The sequence below is a fragment of the Schistocerca nitens genome, chromosome 10 (assembly GCF_023898315.1).
Source record: "Schistocerca nitens isolate TAMUIC-IGC-003100 chromosome 10, iqSchNite1.1, whole genome shotgun sequence".
NCBI classification, from domain to species: domain Eukaryota; kingdom Metazoa; phylum Arthropoda; class Insecta; order Orthoptera; family Acrididae; genus Schistocerca; species Schistocerca nitens.
Window position 1 is genome coordinate 81942275 of NC_064623.1, and position 14585 is coordinate 81956859.

General features: G+C 45.0%; 1 protein-coding gene across 1 annotated transcript in view; it reads right to left on the reverse strand.

The window, feature by feature from the left end:
* The window catches only part of LOC126210087 (nuclear factor related to kappa-B-binding protein), a 211228-nt gene that overhangs the window by 180424 nt on the left and 16219 nt on the right, over window positions 1-14585 (reverse strand). The window contains exon 5 of the mRNA XM_049939213.1: window positions 10840-11141. Coding sequence (XP_049795170.1) covers window positions 10840-11141 — 302 coding nt within the window. The remainder of the gene's footprint in view (window positions 1-10839; window positions 11142-14585) is intronic.

A 14585-nucleotide genomic window follows, 5' to 3' on the forward strand; every position in this document is an offset into this window, starting at 1 on the left:
GGGTGGGCTATAGTGGAAGCCCTGGGAATGAACCGGTGGTAATAGGCTATCTTGCCTAAAAAGGCTTGTAACTCTTTCAGCGAAGTGGGCCGAGGAAGGTTGACGATACCTTGGACCAACCTTCCTAGTGGCTGTATGCCATGCCGAGATATGGTGTAGCCCACATACTCAATGGACGGTTGGAAGAAGGTTGACTTACGCAGGTTGCAACGCAAGCCCACAGACCTGAATTTGAGAAAGAGGGTGCGAAGGTTGTGCAAGTGTTCCTTCGTGCTGCGGCCTGTGACAATTATGTCATCCAGGTAATTAATACAATGAGGGATTGTCGATGTGACATGCTCAAGATAACGCTGGAATATCGCCGGGGCACTGGATATTCCAAAAGCCAACCGCTGGTATTGGTAAAGGCCAAACGGGGTGTTGACGACTGCCAGCCGTTTGGAGTCCTCATCAAGAGGTATCTGATGATAAGCCTCCGACAGATCGATTTTCGAAAAATATTGGCCACCCGCCACGGCGGAGAACAATTCATCAGCACGAGGCAAAGGATAGGTGTCCACCACCAATTGGGAATTAATGGTGGCCTTGAAATCGCCACAAAGACGTAAGTTTCCCGAGGGCTTCTTGACAATAACGAGGGGCGAAGCCCACTCACTGGAAGAAACGGGAAGAACGACCCCTAGGGCTGTCAGCCGGTCTAGCTCTTCCTTTACCTGAGGGCGGAGAGCCAAGGGGATCTGTCTCGCGCGTAGAAAACGCGGGCGAGCCGACGCCTTCAACGTTAAGTGAGCTTCAAAATCGGAAACATGCCCCAGGCCCTCCTCAAAAATATCTGGAAAGTCGGAGATCAAAGATTCCAATGAGTGATAGGGAACGTCTTCGGAGACCAACTGTATGGTGTCAGCAATAGAAAAACCAAAAGCCTGAAAGGCATCCAGGCCAAAAAGGTTAGCGGAGCTCGCATCACTGACAACAATAAAAGTAATAGGCCGAGTGACTGATTTGTAAGTCACGTCGGCAGTGAATTGACCCAGTAGGGGAATGAACTGTTTACCATAACCGCGTAGACGCCGGTAAACTGGCGCCAACGGGGGCGATCCAAGGTCGGAATAAGTTTGTGCATTCAACAACGAAACTGCCGCCCCCGTATCTACTTGCAGTTGTAACCGGCGCGACCGAACCGACACCTCAATAAAGAGTTTGTGGGCCGATGCGTCGGGAGCCTGGCCCGATGAAACTTCCTGAATGTCAACGTTCATGTCCTCTGTACTTGCTTCCTTCGATGCCTTTGAGGCTGAGCGGCAAACTTTAGCAATGTGACCTTTTTTATTGCATTTGCGACAAACGGCCCAACGCTGGGGGCACTCAGACCGATCGTGATGTATATAGCACGACGCACAGGACGGAAACAGGGGCCGGCGGCCGGAATTCTGCTTACGCGCCGTGCGGGAGCGGCCGTAACAGCCGGATTGTACCGCTCGCACGTCTTCCACCCCGGACACAGTGGACGCGGCCGCGCAACCCTGAACCTCCGCGACGTCGCACCACGCTTCCAGCTGTTGACCTGCCGCGTGAGAGACTTCATACGATTGAGCAATGGACAGAACTTCCTCGAGGGAAGGGTCTTCTAACTGCAGGGCCCGTTGCCGGACCTCCCTATCAGGGGCCGAACGAACAATGACGTCGCGTACCATAACGTGGGCATACGACTCTCGCAACTGCTCCGTGACAAAATGACACTTGCGACTAAGACCGTGCAGGGTAGCGGCCCACGCCCGGTAAGACTGATGGGGCTGTTTCTTGCATTGATAGAACTCGACCCTAGCCGCCACAACATGCGTGCGGCGGCGATAATAGGAAGACAGCAACGAACACAATGCGTCAAAAGTCAAGGACGAGGGTTCCTGCAACGGCGCTAGCTGCCGCAAAACTTGATACAGCGAGGGAGATATCCAAGACAAGAAGAGAGCACGACATACCTCCGCCTCGGCAACATGAAACGCCTGGAAATGCTGCCGAAGGCGATGTTCATATGCGTCCCAATCCTCCGCCGTCTCGTCATACGGGGGAAAGGGAGGAGGGAACTGCGCCGGAGCAGACGGCGTGGAGAGCAACGCCGGAAGCACTTGTTTCATGGTGGCCATGAGTTCCATCTGCTGCGCAACCAAAACTCGCACCAAATCCTCCATGCCGTGGAGAAACCGCGAAACCGGAACAACGACGCAACACGCGAAAGAACGACCCTACTCGTCGCCAATTGTGTAGTAACACTGTTCACGTTTACGTCGCACTTCACTTAGCGTAGACCGGGACTGTGTCCTAGGCATGCCCGATGTTGACTGACTGGGCACGGCCCGTGCTGCTGGAGTTGTTGTTCTTGTTGTTACGCTGGCAGAGGTCGCGTCCGAATTCTCGCGTGCCCTCTGGTGGACGGGACTCTACTTGCGGCAACTACCGCCCGTGACGCGCCGTGCCAATGTGCGTCTCCCGCGATCTTTCTGGTGGCTACTACAGATAGTATTCTATTTGTCACAAGACTACTGGACTGGGCTCCAATGAGTGATGCTAAAGACCAGGTATTCTACATCTTCATCTCTACTCTGTAAATTACCATGAAGTGGATTGCAGATGGTACATTCCACTGTATCAATTATTTTGGCTTTCTTTCAACATCTAAATCCATACTCAGCAAACCACAGTTAAGTGCCTGGCAGAGGGAACATCCCATTATACCAGTTATTAGAGTTTCTTCCTGTTCCATTCACAGTTAGAGTTTGGGAAGAATGATTGTCTGAATGCCTGTGTGTGTGCTATAATTATTGTAATCTTATACTCACAACACCTATGTGAGCAATACGTAGAGGGCTGTAGTATATTCCTAGTCATCATTTAAAGCCATTTCTTGAAACTTTGTTAACAGGCTATCTTGGGGTAGTTTATGCCTATCTTCAAGAGCCTGCCAGTTCAGTTCCTTCAGTATCTCTCTGACACTCTCCCATAGATCAAACAAATTTGTGATCATTAACACTGCCCTTCTATGTCTATCTATATCCGAATCCCACTCCAGCTACTGCCGGGTCTGGGTGCTGATGAGTCCTCCCCATTTGGCTCAGTCCTCCCACCACTTTTCTTCCTCCACTTGCTGCCAGGTCACACCTCTCCTTTCTACAGATATTCTCACTCCCATTTCCCACCGTGTTCTTGGGCGCCCTCTAGGTCTTTTCCCATCCATCTTTAGTTCTTCCATAATTTTGGGGAGTCTCTGCCCATGCATCCTCTTAACATGCCCACACCATCTTAATCTCTTTCTTTCAATTTCTTCTCTCATACTTTCTTGTTTAAGGTCCTTTCTAATCTCTACATTCCTTACTCTGTCCATTCTTGTTTTTCCCTTAACTGCTCTGAAAAATTTCATTTCCCCTGCTTGCAGTCTGCTCCAGTCTCTTTCTGTCAATGTCCATGTTTCTCCACCATAGGTGACAATAGGGATGTAATGATTCTTATACATAAGGAGTTTTGCTCTTTCTGAAACTTCATTATTTCAAATCAGGTGTTTTATTGTTTGGTAGAAATTGCCTCCCTTCTGTAACCTCCTATTAATTTCGTTAGTTATTCTTCCATCCCTAGATATTTCAATCCCTAAATAAGTGAAACTTTCTACCACTTTGAGGGGTCCTCCATTCAAGGTAATATTTCCGTTGATCCCTTTCTCTCTTCCAAATACCACTACTTCACTCTTATCTTTATTTATTTTTAATCCATACCTTTTCATTATTTCCTTCCACGCATCAAGCTGTAACTGTACATCTACCTCTTTATCACCCCATATTACCATATCATCTGCAAAAGTCATCTTTTTGTCTTTTTCTTTTACTATATCTTTAACTGCCCTATTCATTCAGTTATATCTTTAACTGCCCTTCTATGTATACGTTAAATATCCCCTGTTAGTCCTTTTTGGCATAGGGTCCCACAAATATTCCAGAACAGGTCATACAAGTGATTTTTAAGCAATCTCCTTTGTAGACTGATTGCAGTGCCCCAGTATTCTACCAATAAACCAAGACTACCATTTGCTTTAACCATGACTGAACCTATGTGATAATTAAATTTCATACCCTACAAAGTGTTACACTTAGACATTTGTACGAGTTGGACGATTCCAACAATAACTCATTGATATTATGGTCCTAGGACATTACGGTTTTTTCTTTTTGCAAAGTGCACAATTTTACATTTTTAAACATTTAAAGTAAGATTCCAAACTCTATACCACTTTCAAATTATATCAAGATCTGACTGAATCTTTACAGTGTTTCTTTCGAACATTACTTCATTATAGATAACTGCATCATCTGTAAAAAGTCTAAGGTTACTATTAATATTTATGAACTTTCTGTGTACTAGAATAATTTCAGGTCAGCAACTTCTGTTAATTAGTACAACAAAGAAACCAGCCAAAGTTGCAAATTTCATATTTTTTATTCGTTCACCGATTAGTTTCAGGTTGGAATCCATTTTCAAATCATCGTAACATAAGAAACTTCCTGGCAGATTAAAACTGTGTGCCGGACCGAGACACAAATGCGGGACCTTTGCCTTTCGCAGCCAGTGCTCTACCAACTGAGCTACCGAAGCACGACTCACGGCCCGTCCTCACAGCTTAAATTCTGCCAGTACCTCGTCTCCTACCGTCCAAACTTCACAGAAGCTCTCCTGCGAACCTTGCAGAACTAGCACTCCTGGAAGAAAGGATATTGCAGAGACATGGCCTAGCCACAGCCTGGGGGATGTTTCTAGAATGAAATTTTCACTCTACTGCAGAGTGTGCACTGATATGAAACTTCCTGGCAGAGCTTCTGTGAAGTTTGGAAGGTAGGAGACGAGGTACTGACGGAATTAAAGCTGTGAGGACGGGGCGTGAGTCGTGCTTAGGTAGCTCAGTTGGTAGAGCATTTGCCCGAGAAAGGCGAAGGTTCCGAGTTCGAGTCTCGGTCCAGCACACAGTTTTAATCTGCCCGAAAGTTTAGTATCAGTGCACACTCCACTGCAGAATGAAAATCTCATTCTGGAAACATCTCCCAGGCTGTGGCTAAGCCATGTCTCTGCAATATCCTTTCTTCCAGGAGTGCTAGCTCTGCAAGGTTCGCAGGAGAGCTTCTGTGAAGTTTGGAAGGTAGGAGACGAGGTACTGGCGGAATTAAAGCTGTGAGGATGGGACATGAGTCGTGCCTGGGTAGCTCAGTTAGTAGAGCACTTGCCCGCGAAAGGCAAAGGTCCTGAGTTCGAGTCTCGGTCTGGCACACAGTTTTAATCTGCCAGGAAGTTTCATATCAGCGCACACTCCGCTGTAAAGTGAAAATTTCATTCTAGAAATATCATAACATAGTCAAAATGGTATTTACAAAAATGCAAAAACCATGTCAAAAATGTGCAAATGAACAGCTACAGCACACACAGATAAGCAAAACTATTAATATACAAAAAGGTCATTAATGTACAACATGAACAGCAGGGTCCAACATACTTCCCTGGGGCACACAAAAAGTTACTTCAACACCTAATGATGACTCTCCATTCAAGATAACACGTTACGTCCTTTCTACTCAATCTAGTCAAAAATTTCACCTGATGTGACTATAGTTTTGACAGTAAACATAGGTGTGGTACCGAATCAAATGTTTCTAGCAAACCAATAAATACTGCAGCTACCAGACTGCCTTGATCCAAAGTTTTCAGTAAGTCATGTGAGGGAAGTGCAAGTTGGGTTTCACATAATCAATATTTTTGAAATTCATCTTGGTTGGCATGGAAGCAGTCATTCTGTGCAAGACACCTTATTATGTTTAAGCTCAGAGTATGTTCTAAGATTCTACAACAAATCAATGTCAAGGATACTGGACAGTAGTTTCGTTGATTACTTCTACTACCCTTCTTGTAAACGACTGTAACACATGCTTCTTTCCAAGAAGTGGGAATGACTGTTTGTTCGAGGGATCTACAACAGATTATAGTTAAAAGAGGGGCTAACTCAGCCACAAATTCCGTATGGAATCTGACAGGGATTCCATTGGACCATGAGCTTTGTTCAGTTTTAACGATTTCAGCTATTTCCTCACACCACTGACACTAATACTTATTTCCCCTCATCTTTTCATTGGTAGAAGAATTAAACTGGGACATTCCTCCTGAGCTTTCCTTTATAAAGGAACATTTGGAAATGGCGTTAAGCATTTCAGCTTTTGCTTTGCTATGCTCAATTTCAATTCCTGTCTCATTCCCTAGGTACTGGGCCCTTATTCTATTGCCACTAACAGCCTTAAAATACAACCAGAATTCCTTTGGGTTTCATGAAAGATCATCTGAAATTATTCTGTTATGGTAGTCATTGAAGGCATCATGCAGCAAAATGTGTTTCATTCAGCATCTCTCCATCTGTAGCCCTGTGCTTGGTGTTACACGTATTAACCACTAATCTCTATTTGTTTAGAAGTTTCTTTACATTGACTTCATACCGTGGATGATCGCTTCCATTATGAACTGTTCTACTGGGTACATACCTATCCAGTGCATGAGCAATCATTCTTTTAAACTTGGGTCATTAGTTCCTCTACATGCTCCTGCCTTGCACTGATAGTTTCATTTTCCTCACTGAGATATGACACTACTGATTTTTTGTCTAGTTCACTGAACATATATATCTTTCTGCTTGTTTTAGTTGTCCTTTGTACTGTGGTAATCATTGTTTCCACAACCACATCATGATCACCGACTCCAGTTTCGATGTAGGCATCCTCAAAGAGGCAAGGTCTATCTGTTTCCATTAGATCCAATACATTTCCGTAATGAGTACGGTTACGAACTATCTGTTCTAGGTAGTCTTCGAATAACACATTTAACAATTTTTCACAGGATATGTTATCATGCCCACCAGTAACAAAACTGTAATTTTCCCAACTGATTGTTGGATGATTAAAGTCTCCACCAATGACTACAGCACGATAGGGGAACTTCTGTACATGTAAAATGAGATTTTCTCTAAAGTTTTTGGTTATATCAGGAGATGAGCCTGATGCACAATAGAAGGATTCAGTTATCATTTTATGCCCACTCCTGTTACTGTCTTGCCCAAAACATCTCACATGCAGTTTCAGTTCTGATCTCAGTGGATCTGAGTTTCTTGACTACTGTGCCAAATACATCACCCCCATTTCCCATTTGCCTATCCTTCCAATATACACATACATTTTCCCCAAAAATCTCACTGCTATAAATTCCAGGTTTCAACCAGCTTTCTGTGCCTGGTATTATGTAAGCTTCACTGCTTTAGGGCTTCAAGCTCTGGAACTTTGTTGCGAATGCTTCAAGATTTAACCATTAGGATTTTAATACTTCCACCTATAGGAGGCATTTCTTTCGATCTTACACTGATACTTCTAGGTTTCCTTCAACTATCGTTATATGGATTAGATGGAGTGTCATCTAATCTACCTGAATAGCAGGCTTTGATGTGTAAGTGCACTCCTGACTCATTTAGAATTACCCTACAGTTCTCAACCCCTTGGCGTAAGTCCAGGAAATTGCAGCCTACTTTGTGTTGTGTGTGGCTTACAAAACACTCGTTCGACCTATACTTGAGTATTGCTCATCAGTGTGGGATCCGTACCAGATCGGGTTGACGGAGGAGATAGAGAAGATCCAAAGAAGAGCGGCGCGTTTCGTCACAGGGTTATTTGGTAACCGTGATAGCGTTATAGAGATGTTTAATAAACTCAAGTGGCAGACTCTGCAAGAGAGGCGCTCTGCATCGCGGTGTAGCTTGCTCGCCAGGTTTCGAGAGGGTGCGTTTCTGGATGAGGTATCGAGTATATTGCTTCCCCCTACTTATACCTCCCGAGGAGATCACGAATGTAAAATTAGAGAGATTAGAGCGCGCACGGAGGCTTTCAGACAGTCGTTCTTCCCGCGAACCATACGCGACTGGAACAGGAAAGGGAGGTAATGACAGTGGCATGTAAAGTGCCCTCCGCCACACACCGTTGGGTGGCTTGCGGAGTATGAATGTAGATGTAGATGTAGAACCTTCGGAGTCTCTGGTTCAGTCCTTCCATTTGACTCAGAACCAAAGGCCACAATCAGTTCTGGGGACAATGCTGTACACTGTGAGTTTCATTGAAAGTCCATATGCGAGGATGGTCTTCTCTGCCAGTTTCTGGAATGATCCGAGTATGACCTCATTGTTCCAATCTGCAGCACAGTTTGCAGTTGGTTGCACCCTGTTCCTTCAGTGGCTGCTGGAATAGCTTCTTCAACATGTAGAATGAGGCCTCCAGGCATACACACCGAGTGCACCTGGTGTCCTTTCCTGTCCCTTGCTACCATCATTTGCCATATGTTTGAACTGCCGATGATTAATAGACCACTACCCTTCTGTGTTTGCGTCGTCCTGACACCGGCCAAAACAGGTTTCCTCAAGCAGGTAAAGTGAGTTTCAGTTTCAGTGAAAGACAGCACTTCAAACTTGCTAGTTAGAGGGGTCGATACAATACCCTGAGTCCTCCTTGATTCCCATCCACCACCTACAGGATGCCCTGATCTACCACTGACATGCCACTCGTGGTGAAGTGGACAAGTAATGACAGATTCTGTACTTTCTGCAGAGGAGGCAGTATCTACGAGTACGAGAGAGGATAATACTTGAGACATCTCTGGTACAGGTACCACAGGTGCACGACTCTTGGAAGCTCTTCCAACACATCGATTCGCAGCAGCTGCCAATTGTTTGACAGTAGTCAGAGTGATTTCCAACTGCTTACGAAAGTCATACCCGTGAGATATGAAGATATTACCTATTGGTGACATGTGAAAATATGTGCTGGACTGAGACACTAACCTAGACCTCTCACTTTCCACGAGCGGTTTCCTTAACTGCTTTTGGTCACCCAAGCGAACTTCCACGACTGACCCAAACTTTCATATGTCATATGGCCTATGACTCCAGAGGCATACAGTGTGGCATATGGAGGTCTGGGTCAGTTCAGGAAGTGTGCTCAGATATTCAACATGGTTATGGCAACTGCTTGTGATTACTGGGAACTACAGGGTCAAGTCCCAGTCTGGCACATAACAAATATGACATGGCCTAACAACACAGAATATTTTAACTTCATTGACAACGGCCACGAAAGCCTGCAGACTTACATAATATAATTCTGTTCTACAAAACTGCAGAACATAAACTGTTGTGCAGAACTATTAATATCAGAAACACCAAGGATGAGTGCCTGCAAACATATCAAATAAGGCAACAAAAACTATGACCAACTGATGTGGTTTTACGAAAGGATAGGCACTATTGGCACTGTTTGTAATGTTAAAAAGCTTATGGATAAATATATGGATCTCAAGAAACACCTCCATATTGTGTTTGTTTGCCTCAAAAATACTTCTGAGCAAGTGCTGAGAAGGCTTATACGGCAGGCTCTATGCATGCAATGTGTCCCAGAGTGCTACTTCTATATTCTGAAAGACGTGTGATAACATACAGACAAAATTCATAATATCTGCAGGTGTCAGTGAAGAAGTTGAGATAAGAGTTGGGGGTCCACAAAGGATTTGCATTGAGTCTGCTGCTGTTCAATACAGTCATGAACTATGTCTCAGAACAACCACTGAAGCCAACTGCACTTAAACTTTTGCATGCTGATAAAAGTTCTAATAGCAGAAATTCAAGATGAGTTTAAAGCATCGGACATGTTGCTAGAATCTAGAGGACTTACAGTATGTAGTACCAAAACAGAGTACTTGTATTGCAACTTCTCACGAATGGCAACCAGTTCTAAACCAAAACTGCATCTCAACAATACCCTTATAACACCAACCGGTCAGTTCAAGTAATAACACCTGCAGTATCCATGGATACAGACACTGAAAACAGTATAAAAATTGGGTTGTAGGAATGCGGATCATGAACAGGAGCCCTCTGCAATGAGAAGACAGTGACTGAAGTCAAAGGATATATGAACAAACAAGCAATAAGAGCACTTTTAATGTACAATTTAGTATTTTGGACCATGTGCAAATCAGATGAATGGAAGCTCCAGGTTACAGAAACAAGTACACTGTGCTGGTCTGGAGCAGCAATCCTAAAAGACAGAGTACGAAATGAGCATGTACTTGGCTCGTTTAAGGTAGCAAATGTAACAGAAAAGCTTAAAGAGAATTGCCTACACTAGTATGGGCATGTCATGGAATGTACACCCAACAATTCGACAAGAACAGTACTTGACCTAAAAGAATCAAAAGACGGCACTGGACACCGACCAAATACCTGGATTAGAACCCTTAAGAAAGACCTGAAAAGGAAGAAGAAGGCAAAGAAGACAAAGACGAAGAAGAAGAAGAAGAAGAAGAAGAAGAAGCGGAAGAGGAAGAGGAGGAGAAGGAGTCTCCAGAATGAATTTTTCACTTTGCAGCATAGTTTGTGGTGATATAACTTTCTGTCAGACTAAAATTGCACTCTGAACAAGGATTCGAACCTTGGACCTTCTCCTTTTGTGGGCAAGTGCTCTACTGAATGAGCTATCCATGCTCAAAACATGACCCATCATCTCAGCTTTACTTCTGCCAGTACTTCAGTCGATAGGTCCCAGGTTAGATTTCTGGTCTGGTACACAGTTTTAACCTGCCAGGAAGTTTCAAGAAGATGAATATTTGTAATTTGGAACTTATAGATCTCAGTTCGCCTTATGATAAATAAACGCAGACAGCATAGCAACACACGTACACGCAAAACTTTTGGAGAATGGGACTAAACATTAGAATGGACAAAAGACTCACATCTCCGTGCGATCTTCGCCTCTTGTGGCGGTAGAGCATGGCGCGGTAGGTCTCCTCCCCTGGCTCGTACAGGCTGCCACTCGCACTGGCATACCCTGCATCCAGCCCGGCCAGCAGAAGGTCCCCGGCACCACCGCCGACATCCCCCGACCGGACAGACAGAGTAGACGCGACGGCGGGCCAATGCCGCGTGGGACTGTTCTCCCCGCCGGCGACGAATCCGCCGGAGTCCGTCCGCAGTGAGCTCTGAAGAGCCGCCAGTTGCCGTTTCTGCCTTTTGCTCAGTCTGGGCGGAGGACCTTCTGTGGAAATGTAAACATCAGATATGTTAAAAGACAAGGTAGCAGTAAATCACAGTCACAAAAACTAATAGTGTACAGCAATTCACAGTTTTTAAGCACATCGTAACTCCAAATGTCCTCTCACACACACTTCCGCATTAGCTCTGCCATCCCATCATTACCTCTCAGTTCAGTAGCATCAAACGTATCCGAACACGTAATACAACATCAAAAAAAGTTTTGCATTACCTCGTTTCCAAGAATTCCAGAACCTGTACAGAAAATTCGAATAGAGATCAACATAAACATCATTTCTGCCCTTTTTATTGCTCATGAAAACCACACATTGCATGTTGTACCACCATACAGCAAGACCTTCGGAGGTGGTGGTCCAGATTGCTATGCACAACGGTACCTCTAATACCCAGAAGCACATCCTCTTGCATTGATGCGTGCCTGTATTCATCGTGGCATACAATCCACAAGTTCATCAGGGTACTGTTGGTCCAAATTGTCCCACTCCTCAACAGCAATTTGGCATAGATCCCTCAGAGTGGTTGGTGGGTCATATCATCCATAAACAGCCCTTTTCAATGCATCCCAGGCATGTTACATAGGATTCATGTCTGGAGAACATGCTGGCCACTGTAGTCGAGTGATGTCGTTATCCTGAAGGAAGTTATTCACAAGATGTGCACTATGGGGGTGCGAATTGTCATCCATGAAGTCGAATGACTACCAATATGCTGCCGATATGGTTGCACTATCAGTCAGAGGATGGCATTCATGTATCGTACAGCCGTTATGGCACCTTTCATGACCACCAGGGGCATATGTCGGCCCGACATAATGCCACCCCAAAACAGCAGGGAACCTCCATCTTGTTGCACTTGCTGGACAGTGTGTCTAAGGCATTCAACGTGACTGGGTTGCCTCCAAACAGGCCTCCAATGATTGTCTGGTAGAAGGCATATGTGACACTCATTGGTGAAGAGAACGTGATGCCAATCCTGAGAGGTCCATTCGGCACGTTGTCAGGCTCATCTGTACCGCGCTGCATGGTGTTGTGGTTGCAAAGATGGACCTCACCATGGATGTCGAGAGTGAATTTGCGCATCATGCAGCTTATTGCACACAGTTTGAGTCATAACATGACACCCTGTGGCTGCACGAAAAGCATTATTCAGCATGGTGGCATTGCTGTCATTGTTCCTCCGAGCCATTATCCATAGGTAGCAGTCATTCACTGCAGTAGTAGCCCGTGGGCAGCCTGAGCTAGGCATATCATCTACAGTTCCTGTCTCTCTGTATCTCCTCTATGCCCGAACAACATCGCTTTGGTTCACTCCGAGACGCCTAGACACTTCCCTTGTTGAGAGCTCTTCCTGGCACAAAGTAACAATGCAAACGCGATCGAACTGTAGTACTGACTGTCTAAGCATGGTTGAACTATAGACAACACAAGCAATGTACCTCCTTCCTGGTGGAATGACTGGAACTTATCGGCTGTCGGAGCCCCTCCGTCTAATAGGCACTGTTCATGCATGGTTGTTTACATCTTTGGACGGGTTTAGTGACATCTCTGAATAGTCAAAGAGACTGTGTCTGTGATATAATACCCACAGTCAATGTCTATCTTCAGGAGTTCTGGGAACCGGGGTGCCGCAAAACTTTTTTTGATGTGTGTAGTAGGCATTAATATGGGTTGTGTCCACCCTTCACTTGCTTGACAGCTTGAATTCTGCTGGAGCCACTTTCAATCAGCTGTCTAAATGTCTGGAGGAAAGGCAGCCCATTCTTCCTCAAGCACCGAAACCAGAGAAGGTACTGACGTCGGACACTTGTGTCTGGAGTGAAGTCGACATTCTAACTCATCCCAAAAGAGTTCCATTTGATTTGAGTCAAGACATTGGTCAAATCAGCCCATTGCCAGAACGTTATTGTCCACAAACCATTGCCTCACAGATGCTGTTGCAACTGTCTCTGAACTGTTCCTCTACTGTATGCAGTATGTACACTATTCTGTAAAATGTTTTCATATCCTTCCACAATTATTTTCTTACGTGCAGTAAGGGACCACATCCTAACCATAAAAAGCATACCCGTACCATAACACTATCTCATTCATACTTCACTGTTGGCATTACACAGAATGCCAGGTAACATTCTCCAGGCATTCGCTGAAACCCAAACCATCCCATCAAATTGTTACAGGTTATAGCACAATTCCTCACCCCAAATCACTCATTTCCAGACACCCACTGTCACAAGACGTTGCTCTTTATACCACCTCAACTGTAGTGTTGACTACAGTGATGTGTACCTCATGAGGAACTACTTGTCCATTGTACCCCACTCTTTGTAACTCCCTATGCACGTTCACTGTGCTAAATGGACTGCTGGATTCCTTCCACTGATTTCATGGGATATTCTTACAACCACCCTCCACAATGCTCAGCGGTCCCTGTCTGTCCGTACATGAGGTCTGCCTGTTGTTGGTTTGGCTGTAGTTATTCATTTGCATTTACACTTCACAGACATACGAGGGCTATGCCAAAAGTTTTTAACAGAAAGTGTGAAAAAAATTTATTTGCAAAAGAACGTTCACAACTTTTCAAAATACTCTCCATTAGCATGTATACATTTTTCCATTCTCTGAAACCACATAGAAAATGTGTCAGTCCAAGCTTCTTTTGGGATGTCACTTAGTGCACTCTCATACACTGCAATGGCCTCTTCATCTGATGAAAACCGCTGCCCTTGGAATTTTTCCTTAGTCTCAGGGAACAAAAAGAAGTCACGGGGGGCCAGGTCAGGTGAATAGGGGGCATGGGGTAACACTTGCACTTTTTCCTTCTCCAGAAAGTCCATTGTTCTGGCAGCCCTGGGCGCAGAAGCATTGTCGTGATGCAGCAGAAGGTGCCCACTCTTGGACTTTGGATGCTGTGACTTCCATGTGGCGATGACTTTTGGAAGACAATCGTTCACGTACCATTCGGCATTAACTGTACAACGTGTGTCCGAGGTCACAGAGGTGAGATGCCTTATCTTTGTGAAAAAAGTTGCCACCATCTTTTTTCCACAGCTCCGACTTCGTCGAACTTTTGTGGGTGGTTCCTCCCCTGGAAAGCACCACACAGAAGACTGTCTCTTCGTTTCAGGGTAATAATGGTAGACCCACGCTTCATCACCTGTGACGATATTTTAGGTGTCTCGGGACTTCCCTCCATTGAATTTTTCGAGCATGAAACGACACCAGTCAACTATCGCCTCCTTTTGGCTTCCTGTCAGGGAATGTGGCACCCAATGGGCACATCTCTTAGTAAGGCCTAAGTGACTATGAATGATGGTATGTGCTGCTGTCGATCCAATATTTAGGGTCCCTTCAATGTCGCAAAATGTAAGATGTGGATCTTCTTTGATCATTTTCCTCACAGCATCAATGTTTTCAGGAGTCACAGCTGT